The sequence below is a fragment of the Macrotis lagotis genome, chromosome 6 (genome assembly GCF_037893015.1).
Source record: "Macrotis lagotis isolate mMagLag1 chromosome 6, bilby.v1.9.chrom.fasta, whole genome shotgun sequence".
In the NCBI taxonomy this organism is placed as follows: Eukaryota; Metazoa; Chordata; class Mammalia; order Peramelemorphia; family Peramelidae; genus Macrotis; species Macrotis lagotis.
This window is the reverse complement of record NC_133663.1, coordinates 43683322-43704614: the sequence shown is the minus strand read 5'-3', so window position 1 is coordinate 43704614 and position 21293 is coordinate 43683322. Positions and strand designations below refer to the sequence as shown.

The 21293-nt window shown below is 36.9% G+C and overlaps 1 protein-coding gene across 8 annotated transcripts in view; it reads left to right on the top strand.

The window, feature by feature from the left end:
• Nucleotides 1-20137, top strand: part of DCUN1D1 (defective in cullin neddylation 1 domain containing 1) — a 42574-nt gene extending 22437 nt beyond the window's left edge. For all 8 annotated transcript variants that reach the window (XM_074191017.1, XM_074191023.1, XM_074191021.1 and 5 more), the window contains 6 exons: nucleotides 1333-1549; nucleotides 4289-4457; nucleotides 6097-6227; nucleotides 17948-18030; nucleotides 18300-18396; nucleotides 19991-20137. In XM_074191017.1, coding sequence (XP_074047118.1) covers nucleotides 1333-1549; nucleotides 4289-4457; nucleotides 6097-6227; nucleotides 17948-18030; nucleotides 18300-18396; nucleotides 19991-20070 — 777 coding nt within the window. In that variant the 3' untranslated portion in view covers nucleotides 20071-20137. The remainder of the gene's footprint in view (nucleotides 1-1332; nucleotides 1550-4288; nucleotides 4458-6096; nucleotides 6228-17947; nucleotides 18031-18299; nucleotides 18397-19990) is intronic.
• The last annotated feature ends 1156 nt before the right edge of the window (nucleotides 20138-21293 follow it).

Below are 21293 nucleotides of genomic sequence, written 5' to 3'. Positions count from 1 at the left end.
TTCCACTACCCCAGAGTTTTACTTCTTAACCATTCTTTGAGAGAGTTTAGCCAGTTCTTTGGACTGAACCCCCAAACCCATCTTCTGTCCTGGCAGAGGCCTACCCATTAAAGGGACCTTTACCCTTCACCCTCTTCCTTTCCACTTTTCTACTTCTTAATTTCTACCCTTAGCTCTAATTAGTAACCTTCATGCGTTAACATCTCTCACTCTTCTGTGGTATCTACTTGTAGTCTAAGGACACCTCTAGTTTTCAGTTAGACCCTTTCCCCCCATCACAGTGGGAAGTGAAACCCACGTGATTTTGTCTCTGGTTCACCCTTTACATTGCCCATTCTGTGAAAGGCAGATTAGATTAATTCTGTTTGGCTCTAGAGAGCAGAACTAGGACAATTACAAGGGAAATTAAGATTACTGTGAAGAGAAATGTCCTTTTAGTTAGAGCTGCCCAAAATTGAATTGGATTGCCTTGGAACCCAGAGGGTTCTCTTTCACCAAAGATCTTTAGGCATACAGATCTTTTAATTCACTAGATGATTGCTGGGTTCCTTCTAACTTTAAAATTCTCTGTTCCCTAACTCAAATCATAGCTCATTAGGTTTACAGGTTAAACCTCATTATGCAAGGTGTTCTTTGTCATGTGCCAGCTCCCATACTCATTCCTGGCCATAGCTCAGTTACAGACATCCTAATAGATTTTGTTGAATCAGTGATTCTGAAGGATGAGGAAGAGGAGGAGGATAATAGTACACCAACTGCTTGGGGGGCCGGTGGAGAGGGAAGCGTTGAGAGAATAAAGCATAAGGTGTTAGTTGCAGGGAAGCTCATAATGGTAGACAAGACTTACAACCTTGTTCTCTGCTGCTTTGCTCTTTGGGTCAGAAGAGATGAGAAATTGTCTGGACCAGGCATTAATGCTTCTCTTTTGAAGAAGAGCTATTAAGAAATTTGGATCAGGGCTAGTGATTGGAGACCAAGGGGAAAAAGATACCCAAAGTGAGAAAGAAGAGAATGTGGTAGGAATTTCTTGGATACTTGAGCAAATTCTAGATTTCCTTCTAGAGTGAAAAATATGAGAAGATAAAAAGGGAACATGAAATAAGTTTGGTAGACTATGTTTCTATTTTTTTTCCCAAAATACAGATAAACTGATGATGTATTTTTCATATTAAGAAAACTTAAAGCGAATACTATTTGATTGAAAGTATATCTCATTAAAATGTGATAGTTTTTAGTGAGAACAAAATTAGATATCATAGTAGGCTACAATGGAAATATTGTCCGATTGGTTGTGTCACAGAACATTTCCTCTTTCTTTTCTGACTCTGATAGAACAAGTTGAAATCATCGCAGAAGGATAAAGTTCGTCAGTTTATGATCTTCACACAATCTAGTGAAAAAACAGCTGTGAGTTGTCTGTCTCAAAATGACTGGAAGTTAGACGTGGCAACAGACAATTTTTTTCAAAATCCTGAACTTTATATACGAGAAAGTGTTAAAGGATCATTAGACAGGAAGAAGTTAGAACAGCTATACAATAGATACAAAGGTGAGTGCTTTGATTTTCTTTAATTTTCTAGTTTATTTGACTGATGTGTTTATAGTGTACATCTCAATATCTATGTTATCAACAAAAGCTCTTGTGGAGAACTATTTGTGAGGAAACCTCCTTCTGTAGTCCTCATATTTAGCCGTGTGATGAGTAATGAAAAGAAAACTGGACCTGTAGCCTGTGACTCTGGAATTATCAGGACCGTTTATCTTGACTCTACCATTTTAGGCAAGATTTTTCAAAACTTTGGGCCCCAGTTTCCTGATCTATAATATGAGAATTGGACAAGATGATCTATAAAGGCCCATAAATCATTCCGTGATTGTGTTTTTTTTTATATTTTTTTTTTAGGTTTTTGCAAGGCAAATGGGGTTAAGTGGCTTGCCCAAGGCCACACAGCTAGGTAATTATTAAATGTCTAAGACCGGATTTGAACCCAGGTACTCCTGACTCCAGGACCGGTGCTTTATCCACTAGCTTTATCCACTATGCCACGTAGCCGCCCCCATGATTGTGTTTTTACTGAATAATATGAAAGGGTTTTTTTTCCCCTCTTGGGTTTTTTTTTTTTTTGCCTCTTTTCCCTTTTTTAAAGTATTTATCTTTTTTGAGGTATTATTCTCTACATCCTGGGAGAGTTTTGAGAAACAATAGCCAAAACACTTTTATTCATTTATCTATTTATCTGTATTCATTTATTTATTCGTTTATTTATTAATTTGAGGTTTTTGCAAGGCAATGGGGTTTAAGTGGCTTGCCCAAGGCCACACAGCTAGGTAATTATTAAGTGTCTGAGACCGGATTTGAACCCAGGAACTCCTGACTCCCGGGCCAGTGCTCTATTCACTGCACCACCTAGCTGCTCCTCAAAACAGTTTTAAAATAACTTTTACCAGCAAGCTTGTGGCTTCTTAGTTTGGATGGAATTCTTGCCTTAGGAAAGTCAAGAGACTGAATTCATTCTTTTTACGGGGGCAAACTTTTACATTGTCCGTTTCCTTGTTTAAGAATATTGGGGGGGGGGGCAACTAGGTGGTGCAGTGGATAGAGCACTGGCCCTGGAGTGAGGAGTGCCTGGGTTCAAATCCGGTCTCAGACACTTAATAATTACCTAGCTCTGTGGCCTTGGGCAAGCCACTTATCCCCATTTGCCTTGCAAAAAAAACCCTTAAAAAATAAAAAAGAATATTAGGGGAGTCTGTTTTCTTTTCTTTTTCCTTTGATTTAATGACATTTTTTTGTCTTTGTTTTTGTGAGGCAATGAGGTTAAGTGACTTGCCCAAGGTCACACAGCTAGTAAGTGTCGGGTGTCTGAGGCCAGATTTGAATGCAGGTTGTCCTGTCTCCAGGACCAGTGCTTTATCCACTGCACCATTTGGTTGCCCCCTGACAAATAATTTTTGAGAAATATTACAAGAAAGTTTGGGGGACTTAGTCAAATGACTTTTCTTGGTTAGATTTTTTGCCTGTCCCATTGAGTGAATGTCACAGTTTATAACTATGTTGGTGATTTCTTCAAATTAAGAATGTTGGTCTGCTGTGGTCAAGCTATTCATAAGACAAAACGAGTTTCATTCTCTTGTGATGATAGTAAGAGAATGCCTAAACAAGACATGACTTGGAATACTTCTTTCAGAGATCACATTCCTGTTTAAAGGGGACTGGTTTTCTGACTGTGTGTGAGTATGGAAGAGTATCTTGAGTAAAAGCAAAACCCTCTGTTGTGTCCATAACTTTGTTTTGGGTAGAGATGAGAGTAGGGGGTTTCTATGCCTTGTTTAAATATTTTGTAAGGAAAATGTTTTATTGGCATTTTAACTGTGACCAAATTCTGAAAAGGACAGTTTAAAATGGGATCTTAAAAATAATCGTTCTTTTTTATAAAGATTTTATTTTTTTTGAGTTTTACAATTTTTCCCCTGATCTTACTTCCCACCCCCCACAGAAGGCAATCTGTTAGTCTTTACATTGTTTCCATGGTATACATTGATCCAAATTGAGTGTGATGAGAGAGAAATCATATCCTTAAGGAAGAAACATAAAATATAAGAGATAGCAAGATCAGACAATGAGATAACAGTTTTTTTCCTAAATTTAAGGTAATAGTCCTTGGTCTTTGTTCAAACTCCACAGTTGTTTCTCTTGATACAGATGGTATTCTCCATTGCAGAGAGCCCCAAACTGTCCCTGATTGTTGCACTGATGGAATGAGCGAGTCCATCAAGGTTGATCATCACCCCCATGTTGCTGTTAGGGTGTACAGTATTTTTCTGGTTCTGCTCATCTCACTCAGCATCAGTTCATGCAAATCCCTCTAGGCTTCCCTGAATTCCCATCCTTCCTGGTTTCTAATAGAACAATAGTGTTCCATGACAGTTTGCTAAGCTGTTCCTCAATTGAAGGATATTTACTTGATTTCCAATTCTTTGCCACCACAAACAGGGCTGCTATGAATGTTTTTCTACAAGTGATGTTTTTGAAGGCTTTGTGTTTTTTTTTTTTGGCAAGGCAAATGGGGTTAAGTGGCTTGCCCAAGGCCACACAGCTAGGTAATTATTAAGTGTCTGAGACCGGATTTGAACCCAGGTACTCCTGACTCCAGGGCCGGTGCTTTATCCACTACACCACCTAGCCGCCCCGAAGGCTTTGTTTTAAGAAACATAGAAACAGTATTAATATAGTCATAGAACTGTTACTTTTCTTTTTTCCATATTAACTTGTTCTTATTTTCCTAAGATCCTCAAGATGAAAATAAAATTGGTATAGATGGTATACAGCAATTTTGTGATGACCTGGCACTTGACCCAGCCAGTATTAGTGTACTAATCATTGCTTGGAAGTTCAGAGCAGCAACACAGTGTGAATTCTCAAAGCAGGAGTTCATGGATGGCATGACAGAATTAGGGTGAGTATACAGCAGGTAGGAGAAACCTCCTTGAGGAAATGATCTTAAGAATTTAAAGTTGCTCTGATCTGAGGAAGATGTTTTGACTTATAATCCTTATGTAAAACTTTTTCTTTTTAATTGGAGCCCACTTTTAAAAAGGTTATTATTTGTGCAGTTTAGTAGACTTCCATTTCTATTTCACAGCCTTGGCACTGATTTGACAGCCTATAAAATATTTTTACCCACCTTTTTTGTCTTTACTTCCTCATATGTAAAAAAAAAATTAAAATTAATAATCTTTGCACAGGTTAATGAGTTAAGAACAAATCTGTAATTTTTCATTTACTAAAGTTATTTTCATTTACTAAAGTTATCAGCGTCTTTGATGTTCTGATCTATTAAAAAAGAGGCAATTTCACTAACTAGGTTCTCATGTTTCTTCTAGCTTTAATTGTTTGTGAATTTTGTTTAGAACATTGAAACTTTATGGATCATAGCATTTTTGAGGTGGTAGATTACCTAAATCTGACCTGCTCTATATAGCCTTGCATAAGTAGACTAGTACAAGTCATGGAAAGAGAACTAGTTACATACTTTTCTTCCAGAATATGAGAATTTATTATGCTTCCTGGGAATTGAGACTAGATGGTGAATAGAGCTGATCCTTCTGCTTTTTGTTCACTACATGAAAATTTCCATAGTAGTGCTGCTATTTTGCTGAAGGAGATATATTATAATTTCCAACATTTGATTTTTCCCTTTTTTTCTTACATAAAACTGAAGTCACACTATAACTTAATAAGTTTCCAAATCAAATTTCAAAATAAAGGGTTAGTAACTTGGAAGATGACATAGATGGGTTTAAAAACTTGTGGATTGATATTTTATATATTAAAAGGATATATCTTTGTTCATTTTCTAAGTTATGAATTATGAAGATGGTATTGTTTTCTATTTAAAGATATACTTTGAACTTAAAAGTAAAATGCTTTGTAAACAATAGAATCATTTCAGTGATTTTTATTTCACTAATCATGCAGTCACATGATGATTTTATGTTTTAAAAAGGGGGTGAGTGCTGGTTAAAATGTTCAGTTACTTAAGAATAAAATTTTGAAGGGAATTTTTACCTACTTTTTTTTAGTCCAGACCTGTGATTTCATTGGTGTTGGAAGCTCCTAACTAAGAAACTTCTTCCAGTAATGCATGTTGGCAACTTATAATCTTATAAATGTTTTTGAACTTTAGGAGCATATATTTATTAATAAAAAACTATTACTGCACTGGAATTCTGTGATATTACTCTGACAGATATTTTGTCCTATAGATTACAAATCATTTTATTATTTTTATCTTGCCCATTAATGTGATTTTCTACTAGGAAGCACTTTGTTAGTTTATTTCAAATTATTAAATATTTACCCTTTTTACTTTTTTAGTTGGTTTGAGAAACTCAGATTTCTTCAGATTAAAAAAATGCATATCTTATACAAGCATTAGTGGAGTTTTACTGAATATATTAATCTTAAGGGATGAAATTTTAACTTCTGAAATTGCTTTTAAAATTGTGTAAGTTTTACAAAATAAGGATGAATGTTTGTAATAAGTTAAATATAGTAAAAAAAAAAGTAACTTCTGAATTAACTTTAAAATATAGATGTGACAGCATAGAAAAGCTAAAGGCCCAGATACCCAAGATGGAACAAGAATTGAAAGAGCCAGGACGATTTAAGGATTTTTACCAGTTTACTTTCAATTTTGCAAAGAATCCAGGACAAAAAGGATTAGGTATGTATTTTTTTTTTTGCTAATGCCTTTTTTCTATAAATTATGTCTTTTGAAAATTTCTTTGTATTTAGAAAGTTGTATGTCTCACAAACATTAAATCTGTGAGAGTGCTTTTTCCTTTTCAGTCACAAGTTTTGTCTGTCCAGCATTGTTGGGCATACTGGGATAAACTGACACTGTGTTTTTACTGTATAAAAATCCCTTCTCTCAAAATAAGTATCATAAAGCAAAATGTATTTAACACTAACACTTTGTTATCACAGGATTCAGGAAGCACTTTTGGAATTTTCTGAGTTCTCAGGTCATCATTATAAATTGTACCATATTGTCTTAGAAGTTCCAGCTAGTAGATATTTCTGGATAATGTTTGGATAAGACAATTTTCTCTGAGTATTCTGTTGACAAATAATTGTCATGTCTATGTCATCTTTGGCAAATATTTAAGTAGGTGTGGGTACATGTACTCAGTCATGTGATTTTTTTTTTCTTTGTATGAATTCTGAGGGAATATAGATGTGAGGGGCAGCAAGGTATAGTGGAAAGAATACTTGATTTGGTGTCAGAGGTCCTGGCTCTACTCCTTAACAACTTATGGGACATTAGTGATATCATTTACCACTCTAGGCCTCAGCTGTAAAATGAGGGTATTGGCTGGTCTGAGTCACCCTCTGACATTCAGCTCCCATTCTTTGATCCTATGATCTGATTCTGAAGGATCTTCAGACCAGGAAACAATTATGAGTCTTTAAAGTATATAAATTCTCTGGATTGTATTAAAGAGCTATGTTGTAAAGTACTGATTTATTAAGGGGAAGTTGAAGGGGCCTGGAATAGCTGTGAAATATTGATGGAGGGACTGAGACTGTAAGCATTGATAGAATGGGGATAGTTTAGCCAGAGCAGAGGAGACCAACTTGAATTGGTGATGATAAAGAAGAGGAGGGACCTGACTGGAAAAAAGGTATGTAGATCATATAGTTTCAAAGTTTAGATTAAAAAATAAAAATCTATTGAATGCATGACAGACACCTGGTTGACTTGAAATGGAATGAATCTGTTCATAATCGTTTTCAAAATCTATTCTCATTGGTGTTGGTAGTACCACATTTAGATTCCCACCCCATTTTCTTGGGGAGGAAATTTCAGTGATAATGAAGAAAAAGTTGGGAAAACTGGCTAGACCTCACCAAAAATTTCCATACAAAACTATCCAGGCTGGGTGGTACAATGGATAGAGCACCGGCCCTGGAGCCAGGAGTACCTGAATTCAAATCCGGCTTCAGACACTTAATAAACCTAGCTGTGTAGCCTTGGGCAAGCCACTTAACCCCCATTGCCTTGCAAAAAACCGCAAAAAAACCAAGAAACTAAAAAAAAAATTATCCAGGCTGGATGTAACATTGTTTTAAAGATTCTCAGGGATGGAGTTTTCAAGGTGTTAGAAAGGGGAAGATTCCAGATGATTAGAAAAGATGACCTTTCTAAAATAGAAGCAACCAAGAAGATGACAAAACTCATTAATCCCACAGGTCTGCTTTTTCTCCACTATAAAAAATATTTGTGAATATTGTATGTACATAGTCAGGATACCCCTGATTGTTTTTTTAAAAATGTAGGAAGGCAATATTTTGGCTTCTGCAGGTCATACCTTCGTAATCACTTAGTTGACCAAGAGGTGCTGGATCTCTTCAGAAAGCAGTATTGTGATCATTTAGCCTTTCTTTGAAGACCTGCAATAAGGGGAAACATGGCAACTTCCAAGGCAGTCCATTCCAATGTTTTCAACTTTATCTGTTGTTTCTGATTTTTCTTGTGGGACCTAGCAGAGCAAATCTTGTACCTTTCGCAGCTGATAGACCTTCAAATACTCTATAAAGGTTATCATTTCTTCCCTGATTCTTCTCAATAGTTTAAACATCCTCAGTTTCTTTGATCTTTTTTCAGACGGACAACTGTTTTTCCATTATCCTAAATTAATAACTTTGGCATTTATCTTCAATTCCTGTGTCTCTCATCTCATATAGCTCAATAAGCTGCCACATCTTGCCCTTTATGTCACTTCGTCTCCTGAATCTGACTCCTCTCTCCCTACTCACCTCTGCCTGTTGGAAAAAAATCCAAATCCTGTGCAATATGTAACACCTGTGGACCTCCCAACTCCACTAGAGGTTGGGTTGGAGGTGTCCTCTTTTATCTCCGTTCAGGTTATGCTTGATCTTTGTGATCTCATCACATTTACTTTGGGTTTTTTGGTGTGGTTCTCTCCATCTCTGTGCATGTTGTTTTCTTGGCTCTGGGCTTACTTCACTTACCTTAGTTGGAGTAACTCTTCCCTTGCTGCTCTGTGTCCATCATGCACAGTATTTTTGCCATGCAGTAATAGTCCATTGCATTCATCTATCACAGTTTGTTTAGCCAGTCCCCAGTTGATGGGACATTTACTTTGTTTTTCAATTCTTGTGCAAGAAGAGTAGCAGTGGTAGAAGAACTCTTTAGGATTTGCAGAATGTTGCACATATGTGATCTTCACAACATTCCTGGCATGTCAGGGCCATTATTATTTCCTTGTACAGCTGGCTAAGAGAAGTTCAGTGACTGCCTCAGATCCCTTAGCTTGTTACCAGTGGAGGTGGGTTTGGAACTCAGATCTTCCTGACCCCAAATCCAGTTGTCTTAACCCCTGGGGTCAACCAAAGTCATGAACTTCTTTTGCACAGGGATTGTTTTATTTGTTTGTATTGTATCTCAGGTACTCAGCACAAGTTCTGGGACACACAGTAAGTGCTGTACAAATGCTTGTTAATTGATCGATAATTGAACTCAGGTCTTCCCATTCTGGTTGCCCTTTGCTGAAACAAGCTGTCAGTATCCTGACAGTCTTCCTCCTCTGGTCTGACCAGAGCAGTGACCAGTGGGCTCCCTTGTGCAGAACACTGTCCTCTTCATGCAACTTTGTAGAGAATTGGGTGCTTTTTAAATCTTATTTTTTTCTCATTGGGTCACATGATTGAACTCTTGAGCTTGTAACATACTTAGAATCCCTGATTCTTTTCCACAGGAATTGTTGGCCAGCTGTTCTTATGCTATTCTGGATGCTATTCTTATTTTGTGCATTGCACTCTCCCTTCTTCTCTGGCTAGGTCACTTATCTCCATTCTTTACTCAAGTTAGCAAATCTAGGGTCTTTTTCTGCATGAGGGGCTGGTTATGACCCATATCACTGTGGCCTTTACTTACCCTCGCTACTTTCAGGATACTGGAATGGCAAGCCTCATGTGTGTGCATACTTGTATGTATCTGTGTGAAAGGGAAGGACATATTTCTACTTGCCATTCTTTAATCTCCCTCCAATAAACCTCACATTTACACAAAATTAGTTACTATTAATCCTTAAACATAAAACATTTACTTAACAAGGCAAAAGTGATAACATTCATAACAGTTACTTGGTAGAAGGCAAAATCAGGAATAATTGAAAGATCATAATCCTTCCCTATCCTGGATTACATTCCTCCACTAGTACTTGCACTAGCTGTGGGAAGAAGAGTGGGCACATAGTTGAAGAAACCTAGCTAGGCATAGGAGTAGGGAGATCTGGATGCCTGGGGAAACCCCACTCTAGACTACAGACAGGCTTTGATGTCCTTGTTTCAGGAAAAAATGTACACCCAAAAATTGCTTCCACGCTTCTAGTGTTCTCTATCTGGTCCTTGTCCCTGTTTCTCCCTGTTGTACCATAGAGAGCTACCAGGCACTTGTTGGTGGCAGCAACTTACCTATTCAGTAGTTGCACAAACTGTTCTCACCAAGTTGCTAGAAAGTCTGTCTTCTCTTTTCATGCTTGCTCTCCTGGCTTCTTGTGAATTGTTCTGAGCCCAGCTTGTCCTTGTCTTCTCCCTGCCTTTTTATAGTTTCTTCTGACTTTTTTTTTTCTCTCTCAGTGCCTCAAATTCAAGCTTCCTGCTGGTCAGTGACTCATATTTACCTTATGTAGTTAAATTCAAGAAATCTACCTTTCTGTTGGGTATAAACCCAGTAGCCTTTGCATAATTCCACCCCCCAGTTTTAAATTACTTGATTTAAATTATAAACTTTACAATTCTAAAAACCATCATATGCAAATGACTTATCTTTACCATGGTCCTCACCCTGCCTTCAAAAAACCCCTTTCACCATGTTCATCAGAGGGATATCCTCAGACCAATCTGTAGTTCTGTAGGTAATATATCAGATTCTGTTTCCACATCTGATTTTATCATTTTTCCCTTTACATGTGTTTTTTTTTGCCATCTCAGCAACCAAATCATTCCCATGTGCATATATGCATGAATGACACCTTATTGATAGAAAGCCTTTAAAGATAGCTTTTTATACTCTCATCTCTTTATTTTTTGTAAACATATGCCTTTTCTCTGCACCTTTTAGTCTTTTTTTTTTTTTTTTTAGGTTTTTGCAAGGCAAATGGGGTTAAGTGGCTTGCCCAAGGCCACACAGCTAGGTAATTATTAAGTATTTGAGACTGGATTTGAACCCAGGTACTCCTGAATCCAGGGCCGGTGCTTTATCCACTGCGCCACCTAGCTGCCTTCTTTTAGTCTTTTGTAAGAGTCAGTAAATAAGCATTAAGTGCCTATTCTTTGCCAGACCCCATACTATGCACTAGGTAGATTTACCAAAATAGACAAAGATAGTTCCTGTTAGGGATCTATACAGATTAATTAATACAGATTAAATTTTTCATAAATATGAATGCATGTGGGTTGTGGAATACTAATATTTTGTGGTTACTTTTGAGGGAAATGCTTAATTTTTTTTCATTGTTTTGAGAAATTTTTTCCTTCTTGAGATATCTAGTAAAATGTTCCTTGGGTGCTTTCCTATTATATCGCTTCTACCATGACTTTCTTCAGTGGCTACTTGTTCTGTTTCATCTCCTTTAGATCCTTTAGGGCCCAGGTCTGATGGTTCATACTATCACTGATGACAAAAATAGATTGTTTGAGAACCAGGTATAAACATCAGTTTGCTTTTCTTGTTTCATCTACAAATGGTGCCAGGATGATATAGTACAATTGGCTGTTATGCCAAGCTATTTATCACTCATGTTTACTTCTGCTTTGTGAGATTTAATAAGGAGATGCTCCTTAGGATCTTCCACTACCTTCTGTAGAGTTTGGTGTAAGATTTTCTGCTGTAGACTAAGTTCCTCTGTATGGTTTAGAAAACCCAGGTGAAATTCTATTCTGCTCTGAGGTGGTTTCTTCAGGCCCCTTGCCTTTTCAGTCTCCTTAGATTGCTTTTGCTCGTTTCTTGGGGACTGCAGAATTGAGGTTTTCCTGCGGAATAGTGGACGCTGGGTCTTGCCTGCCCTTGTTTGATCTTTCAAGACCATTGTCTTCAGAGCAAGTTGTTCTGTCAGCATGCCCAGTTTGCATCTGCTCAGTCATGGATTCTGTTTTTTTTTTTTTTTTTTTTTTTTAGGTTTTTGCAAGGCATTGGGGTTAAGTGGCTTGCCCAAGGCCACACAGCTAGGTAATTATTAAGTGTCTGAGACCGGATTTGAACCCAGGTACTCCTGACTCCAGGGCTGGTGCTTTATCCACTGCGCCACCTAGCTGCCCCTCAGTCATGAATTCTTTTTTTTTTTTTGCAAGGCAAACGGGGTTAAGTGGCTTGCCCAAGGCCACACAGCTAGGTAATTATTAAGTGTCTGAGACCGGATTTGAACCCAGGTACTCCTGACTCCAGGGCCGGTGCTTTATCCACTATGCCACCTAGCCGCCCCAACTACGCCACCTAGCCGCCCCTCAGTCATGAATTCTTGATGGAGGCACCACACTTGCTCTCTCCCATAGGTTCTGCTTCAGCATCCAGTCTTCTCCTTGGTTTCAGAATCAAATCCAGAAAAAACATATCTCTTATCTCTTTCTCCATTTAGAAAGAATGAAATTTATCATCAATTCTAATTTGTTTTTGACAGAGATATCCAAAAAGATGTATGCATAGTGTCTCATCCAATTTTTGTGAACTTTTAAAATAATTTCTTCTGGCCAGGTGGTATATAATATGTCTTCTTGGGGGGAAAAATGAGTTCATTCTCATCCTCATCTTTTTTCTCCCTTTGTTTCTTAGATTTTCTCATAGCAACACATCTTAATATAAAGCAATTCCACCATTCCTTTTATCCTTTTTTTTTTTCTTTATATTCCATGAGTCCAGTTCTGTCAACTCTTAGTGAGACTTGTTTTATCACATTTATCTCCTTGCCTTAGGAATTCTAATTTTCTTGTTTAATTTTTATACATTATGCATTTGAGTGTAGACATATGAGACTGGCTACCATATCCTGTGAATTCCTGATTAGATCTTCTTCTTTCCTGCTATTTCAGGTGAATTTATTATCTTTCCCATTAGAAAATAAACTCACATGCTCAAGGCCTTACACAATATTTGGTACATTGTAAGCACTTAATAGATAGTTTTTTTCCTTTTTCTTTTGAATGGTAATGGAGTTAAGTGATTTGCCCAAGGTCATACAACTAGGTGATTATTAAGTGTCTGAGACTGGATTTGAACTCAGGTCCTCCTGACTCCAGGGCCAGCGTTCTATCCACTGTGCCACCTAGCCGCCCCCTAAATTTCTGATAAGTTGAAATAGGGTCAAGACCTTTGAACTTATGTTCACATATAATAATTTGAAATATTAGAACAATCTTTTTAATTATTCAGAATGATAATGTAAATAAAATATTTCCCTAAGGGAGAATGTAAATGCCTTCATCAATTTTCATTTCTAAGTTTTTTTCTGATGTTGTAAGGAGCAAAAAAGGGTTTTTCCCCTGTTTATGATTTTGAATATATTTGCCTTAGTTGGTGAAACAAATTCTTTTACTTTTTGCTAATTGAACATCATAAAATTTAGGGAATTAATTGGTATTTTTATAAAATGAAACATTAGAAAGGAATTTTATTGTTATACTCAGACTTTTAGAAATGTGGTGCATTTTATTATTGACATTTGTAAGGCTTGACCTTGTAAAGAATATAATACATTTCAGGCATAGACAAATTTTATTTTTTGTGTGTGTCTTTTGTTTTATACTAGGACTCTATATCAGGGATTGTAAAAATTGAAGACCCTATTTTAGAAAAAAACAGCAGTTCTCTTGATATTTGTTGCAAATGTACACTGAACCCTCAACCCAGCAAAATTTGACAAGAGAAAGGGAGAATTTTGAAGATTAAAAGGGGCAAGAGAACCAAAACAAATTGGTGAGGGACAACAGGATTGTAGTTTTTAACTGTGTAATATCCTATTCTCTCATGGTGATCATGAATAATTCAAAATTAAGTTTGTACTCATTTCCATGACTGATAATGCCATTTTTGATGGCATACTGTTTGTCTTTTTTTATGCTTTCTTCATCTATTTCCTTCTGCCATTCACTTCATTATTATCTATCTCCCATAGTCATAGAGTCTAATAAATCTCACCTTTAATTCAAATCAGCAATCTTTTCTACAATGTCCCATCCCTGTTAGATAGCTGCTAACTGAACAAAAATCCATTGTTACTCTCTTTATATTGAGGTAAAAAATTTTTTTAATAAAATGGCTCTTAGTCATTTTTTTTGCCTTCAAGGTCACACACCAATTTTTCAGGAGCATCTCTCCTTAAATCTGGTACCTAGAACTTTTAACCCTAATACTCAATATATGGGCAAAGAACAATGTGATTATCTCCCTTAATCTCGAAGTTTCACCTTTATTCATGTAGCTTTATTATCACGTAAATTTTTGTTTTTAGTTTTTTTTTAACATCTTAATGGCTTTTTGTGAGTTTGCAGTCAAATATGACCTCTTGCCCTTCTTCACATGAACTGTACATCAGTCTCTATTTCTCTCCATTCTGTACACATTAGATTAGTTGGTTTTTTTAGGTTTAGGAATTTATATTTTCTCTTGGTTAAATTTCAGCTTGTTATTTTGGACTAATTGTTTAAGCCTCTCAGTTTATTTTTAATCTTGATTCTTTTATCTAGTCCCTGCCTACATGGAATACACCTTCAAAGGGGAAATGATCTATCCCGATAGAAAGAATATTAAAGAAAAAAATAAAAATCTTAAGGGAAGAGCAGGTGTACCATAAAGTTAAAGAACATCATAGGCCTGAACCTGAATCTACTCCACAAAATTCCAATAAATGGTGCTCCAGCCTTTGTTACAAAAGAGTCTTCCTTTGAATCACTAATTATTAAACAGTTTTTCTGTATTTTAAGGCTAGATCTGCCTCTGCAACTGCTACTCATATTTCACAGTCCTTTGAGTCTCTGAGGTTGAGCATCTTATCAGCCTTTCAAAAAAAGATAACTGCCATGTACTCTCAATTCCTTTTTTTTTAGGTTTTTTTTTTTGTGAGGCAAATGGGGTTAAGTGGCTTGCCCAAGGCCACACAGCTAGGTAATTATTAAGTGTCTGAGACCAGATTTGAACCTAGGTACTCCTGACTCCAGGGCCGGTGCTTTATCCACTGCTCCACCTAACCACCCCCTCTCAATTCCTTTCTGACCCAACTTAAACATTCCCACTCTTTCCACTTATCCTTATGGAATGATATTGAATATCTTCATCCTGATCATCTTCTAACTATTCTCCCTCCATGTCAATGTCTTTCACTCTAATTCTGGTCAGATGGGACCTGACTAGAGCAAAACACAGCAAGCTGGACCCCTTCCTATCTTAATATAACTCGAGATTGCATTAATGTTTTTAGCTGTTGTATCATATTAATGACTCTTGATTTAAGTGGGATCATTTAAAATCAACAGATTAAATGTTTTTTGATTTTACTTTTCTCTATTCATTCTTATTGTTCTCTCTTCCTATAATTGTATCATTTAATCTAGCCCAACATACTGTTTTCTCAGAATCATTGTTAGCTGTTCTTTTTAGCTTTATTTCATTTAAAAATTTGATAAGTATTCTCATCCATGTCCTTTTCCAGATCATTTTGAACATTGGGCAGCTAGATGGCACAGAGGATAGAGCACCGGCCCTGGAGTCAGGAGTACCTGAGTTCAAATCTGGCCTCAGACATTTAATAATTAACTAGCTGTGTGACCTTGGGCAAGTCACTTTAACCCCATTGCCTTGCAAAAACTAAAAAAAAAGTATTAAACATCATAGAATTAATAGTAGATCCCTATGTATTTTTTAGAGCTCTCCTTACAGCTAGAATTTAAACCCTTAATGATTATTCTTTGGAACCATTCAGTTCCAAAAATGTCTAACTTACCATTTAGCCTATATCTTTTCATGATTTGCAGAAGGACAGCATGAGAGACTCTTAATACATACATTGCTGAAATCTAAATAAACTGTACCCTTCAGGATTGCCCTTATCTTACAGCTAGTAATAACCTTATCCAAAAGGAAATGAGGTTAATCTAGCAATACTGGCTCTTGGTGATCACTGCTTTTTCACTCAACTTACCATGTTTTAGAATTTTGCCACTCTTATGCAGATTCTATTCTCCTCCGTTTTCTGGAAATAAAATTTTCCTTTCTCCAGTATTGTCATATATCTCTTGTTTTCTGAAGTCCTTCAAGGTCACCAACAGTGGCCTAGCAATCACATTCAGCAATACTTTTATTCTTGGACTTTTGACTTTAATTTAGAGGCAGTTCTGGGGTGGCTAAGTGGCACAGTGGATAGAGCACTGGTCCTGGAGTCAGGAGTACCTGAATTTAAATCCAGCCTCTGATACTCAATAATTACCTAGCTGTGTGGCCTTGGGCAAGACACTTGACCCCATTTGCCTTGCAAAAACCTTAAAAAAAAAGAGGCAGTTAGACACTCCCTTAATGTCTTTATCTTGAGTTTCATCTTTCTTGTCCTTTCTTTTCTTTCTATTCCCAAGAATGGTCTCCTCTGCAGAAAAAAAGTTAAATATATTGAAGCCTACCTTCTCTCCACCTTCTGTTTTTTTAACCTGTTCACCTTCAACAGCAGTTCTGTCCTTTTTTGATCCCTTTTCCTTCAATATTGCTTTCAAAACAAAACAAGAAACCCATACCTTCATACCATAGTATAGAACATGTTCTTAATAACAAAGAAAAAATATTAAGAAAAGTAAAACAGCACATTGACCTTATCTGACATTTTTTCTAGTATAATTCGATACTCTTTACAAAACAATTGAAACAATTTACAGCTCAACCAACCGTGCATTATTGTACCTCTTCTTAGCTTGAGTATAGACATCCTGGTGTTGATTTCCAATAGACAGTAGTGCTGGGGCACAAAATAAAATCTTATGAGGTCCCTAGATTTTGAAGTTATTTAGGTCTCTTTAGTTCCTAGTTGAATCTAGATAATACGTAGGGTCCCTTGAACAGCTATAAACTATTATCTTATGAATGAATAAGAATGAGATGGCCCTGGGAAGAGAGAAGCCATCTTTTGGACTAGGAATGCTGTCAAAAACTATATGAGAATAGTTTGGCATCATTTTCTAATGAACTAATGATAGATTTCCAGTTATTCTACTTTTAGTTTTTAGACACTAATAATAATCTTTTTTCAGGTGTTACTTTCAAACCTGCTAGTTTGTTTTTGGAAAATTGGGGAGGATGGGGGAACCATATGTATATTCTCATTATTATGATGTGAGCTTCATGCAATAGCAGGTAGAAAGGTAGTCTCAGAGAGACGAGAAAATGTGGGTTGAAGTCTTGCCTCTGACACCCTTGTGTGTGATCGACCCCAGGGGAGTCCCTAACATGTGGCAGTCAGTGCACCATGCCCCCTCAGAAGCTGTAAATCATTTGAGGTTGTGAGTGACCTGCTTGGGGAAAGGGATTTCTTCACTAGTTGTTCTCAATACAAAGGAAATCACAGGTTTAGTCCCAAACCCTCCAATTTTCTTCCAGGGTGCTTCCCATTCTCTCTAATTTTTAAAATCACCGATGCTGACCAGTTTTTGTTTCCTTAACTTGAACATCTCATTTCTTTCACTTCCATCACATTTTAATCCATTTTGATTCTTTTGCCATTTCCAAGTTAAAGACATTCATCATTGAAGATGATAGAAACAAATTAAGAACTAGATCATAGATCATAGTATCATAAATTTATAGCTGGATAGGTCTTATAGAGGAGATCTTGCCCAGTCTCTTTTATCCATAAGGGATGCTCAAGCCAGAGATGAATTAATGTGACTGCCAAAATCACCAGAGTGATGAATGGCAGCATGGGGGGGGGGACTGGGGGAGTGGGGTGTTTTGTTTGAGTTCAGGTCTCTGACTCCCAATCTAGTGCTTGTTCCTGTTCTGTTTTCTCATTGTTACCTCTGGGTCTACATTTCTGTTGTTATTCTTGTTATGGACATCTTTGTTATTCCATTCCTTCTGGAGTTTAATCTTCTTATGACACTGTTCTTGGAAGTGTCTTAGGATCAGGAGGAGAGTTGGAATCAGAGTACCCTAAATACACTGATTGATTGGGCTATCTAGGTTTTAAGTGGGAGGCTACTATAGTTGGCATATTAGTCATAGGTAGGTTTGTCTCAATTTAGAAGTGTTTTCCTTTGGGAAGAACTTGAATATATGGAAAGCATCTAGATATTTTAAAATAAATTCAGACTCTTAAAAGTCTCAGGGCTATTAAAAATACTATGGAGACAAATATTTTAAGTGTGTGATATAATTTATTGTTACAGATCTAGAAATGGCCATTGCCTACTGGAATTTAGTACTTAATGGGAGATTTAAATTCCTAGACTTGTGGAACAAATTTTTGTTGGTAAGTATATTTTTTCATTAATAAAAAGTAGGGTTGTGTGTGTGTGTGGGGGGGGTGTGAGCGAGTGGTTGAATCATTTGTTTTAAGTGAACACTTACTTGCTTGAAGAGGGCTGTACCCACTTAAGAATATTGTTCTTCTGTTTTGCGAAATAAAAAGTGATGTGAAAAGTTTGATTATTGCAGTTGTCATCAAGGATTTTTGTCAATTTGACATTTGTTATATTTATCTCTTTCAACTTAGTAACTTGAATTTCCTTTTTCCAATAGGAACATCATAAACGATCAATACCTAAAGATACCTGGAATCTTCTTTTAGACTTCAGTACAATGATAGCAGATGACATGTCTAATTATGATGAAGAAGGTAATGGCAGCCACTATGACCTGACGACTCTCTTCATTTTCCTAATTTAAGGGTTTTCTTGGCAGTTGGATGGCTTGTTGAACTTTGTTACACATTCATACATTAGTGTAGAAGAGCCTTTCTTTCCTTTGTTCTTTTCCTCCTCTTGCAGCCCAAGAGACTACTTCTCCATCTCCCAACTTGCTGGTTCAGTTCAGAAACTCACTTGTCTCTCTAAAGTACTCTTGTTACTGACCTGTAGTTTTGTTTTCTCTCTGCTTATTTGGCAATTAGATCGTCAGTTCCTCGAGTCTAGAAAATCTGAAAGCCAAAACTGTATGCCTAGTCCACATAGAGTACCATAGGAACCTCATAAACATTTCACTCACTGCCTCTGGGCCATCCTTCGTCTGTGAAAGTAACCTTCAATGAGGTCTTTGAATCACAGTTTTCAGAGTGATGGAAGCTTTACACAACTTTGTTAGAAATCCAAAAGGCCATGTTTTTGTGGGGGTTTACTTACCCAAGTCTCTGAGGGAATAGATGTTTTTTCTTCAACTAATTCCATTGAAAATTCAGCAATGAGGGGTAGCTAGGTAGCATAGTGGATAGAGCACCAGTCCTGGAATCAGGAGGACCTGAGTTCAAATATAATTTCAGACATTTAATAATTATCTAGCTGTGTCACCCTGGGCAAGTCTCACTTAACTCTACTGCCTTGCAAAAACCAAAAAAAAATAAATAAAATTCAGCAATGGACTCTGTCCATTGTAGCTCAAAAGTCAGATGGTCTTTTTTTCTTGTTCTCATAGAAGCTTTATTTTATTAAACTATTCATTTCTGATCAGGCCCAACTTTTGAATTGTCTTAAATTGAAATGTCTTAAATGAATATGTGTGATTTTGTTTAAAAAATTTTAATAAGGTGAATTTGATTAATATGCTCATTAGTGCATAATTGTCTCATGCCATATTGGCTCTTAAAAAATTGCTTAGGAGTGGAGAAACACATTTCACCTTTCCAACAAAAAAACAGAACCATTCCTACTTTCATGGAGCATATATTCCCCTAGGCGAAGCTACATGACATGAACATGTTTAAATTAATGCAAAATAGAAGCAAGGTCAATGCAGGGTAATTTCAGGGGAAGCACTCTTACTGCTGCATTATGTAATTAATAAAAGTTAAAGCTGGTATTTGTTTGGCTTTATGTGCTTTAAAGGCCTCATTTCACTTGAGGACTCTCAGTATTTCTTCAGTCGGTCCCTTGATATTTATTAAATCCCTCCTGCGTACCAGGAGATCCATTTGACCAATGGCAAAGTTGATCATTCACACCACATAGCCAGAAAGCATCGAGGGTGAATCCAGCAGGTAGACTTGACCAGCTGTCCAAACTCAGCTCTGTTTGTCCAGAAAAAGACCAGAGTTTGGGTATAAAGCATTGAGAGTAAAGAGAATGTTGGTGGATAGCAGGGAAAGTTGATTTGCAGTCATAATTGTTCTTTGTTCTCTCATGGTACTGTTGTAGAAATTGGGGAAGAGTGGCTTTGGTCTCCTTATTGATCCTCCACTTTCCCCTCCTCTCTTTTGTTTCTCTTTCTCTCTCTCTCAGGAGCATGGCCCGTTCTTATTGATGACTTTGTGGAATTTGCACGCCCTCAAATTGCTGGGACAAGAAGTACAACAGTGTAGCCCTGAAGGAACCCTCCAGAGTGTACATAGTCTGTACAATAAACACAACGGAAAATTGCACAGTCAATTTCTGCTGGCTGGACTGAACTGAAGACCAATCCTCACACTAAGGGCAGAGGGCTGAGACAAAACATTAAGGATACATCTTGGACCATAGCATATTTCCTTCTTCTAATGGTGGTTTGGGCTTGTCTCCTAGTCTGGGCCGCTCTTGCCAGTTAGAATTCCAACGTGGTGGATTTCATCTTATCTCTGTGGACCATCCTAGTTTATTCTCCCTTAAGTCTTTAGGAGCTTCATGGTGATTTTTTTGAGGTTTCCATTGTTGCATAAAGCACAATGCTGTCTTCATCAGAAAACTGTTTGGCATAAGAATTAAACAGATCAACATCACAAACACTTTATAAAAACTCCTTAAATATATGCTTTGGGCTAGTTGCAAAGACTATGCTGATAGCACTTCCTAAGAGAATGATATGTGTAAGTGTACCCAATCTGAGATGGTGTTTTGGTTTTTTTTTTCCCCCTGGCAAATCACATGTATCATCCACGTTAGTTGATTATCTGATGAAAACAAATGTAGAAACAACCAATGTAAAAAAAAATTAGAATAACTAGGTGCCTACCTGTAAAAGGTTTGTTATACTTCAACCCCTTAATTTTCAAACAGTTGAAGGTACCACAGAGCTATTCTGCACTTAATAACATCTTTATGCATAGTTGGTCTGCAAGAGAGCTGTGTTGAGAAAAGCAGTCTGCATAATGTAGGCCTTTATTACTCTCTACATTATGCATTATATAATTGGATTTCATTGCAATTTTGAAATGCTTATCTGCCTGTTTAGTAAGTTGAAATATTGAATTTGTGTTTTGGATGTTCTAGATTGCTACACAATACAATATCCTAAATTTAGGCACAAGTTTGTCAATCATCAAGCTTATAGATCAGTAAAGAGAGTTCCCCTTATTTATATGGGAAGGTGGTGAGTAGTATGAATTTAATTTTGGGGAGTGGTTGTGATGAGCCGTTAAGTTCTGTTTTTACAACACAGGTACTGCTGCTTCAGAAAAAGTCCATTTTGATCACTTCTCACCTTGTCGAACTTTGCTTTAATGACCAATCACCACGGTTGCCAAATATTGATTTCAGAAGCGCTTTCAAGCAAACACAGATTAGATGCAAATTACCACACTAGCTCCTTTTGTTTCTTTAAATTATTTTG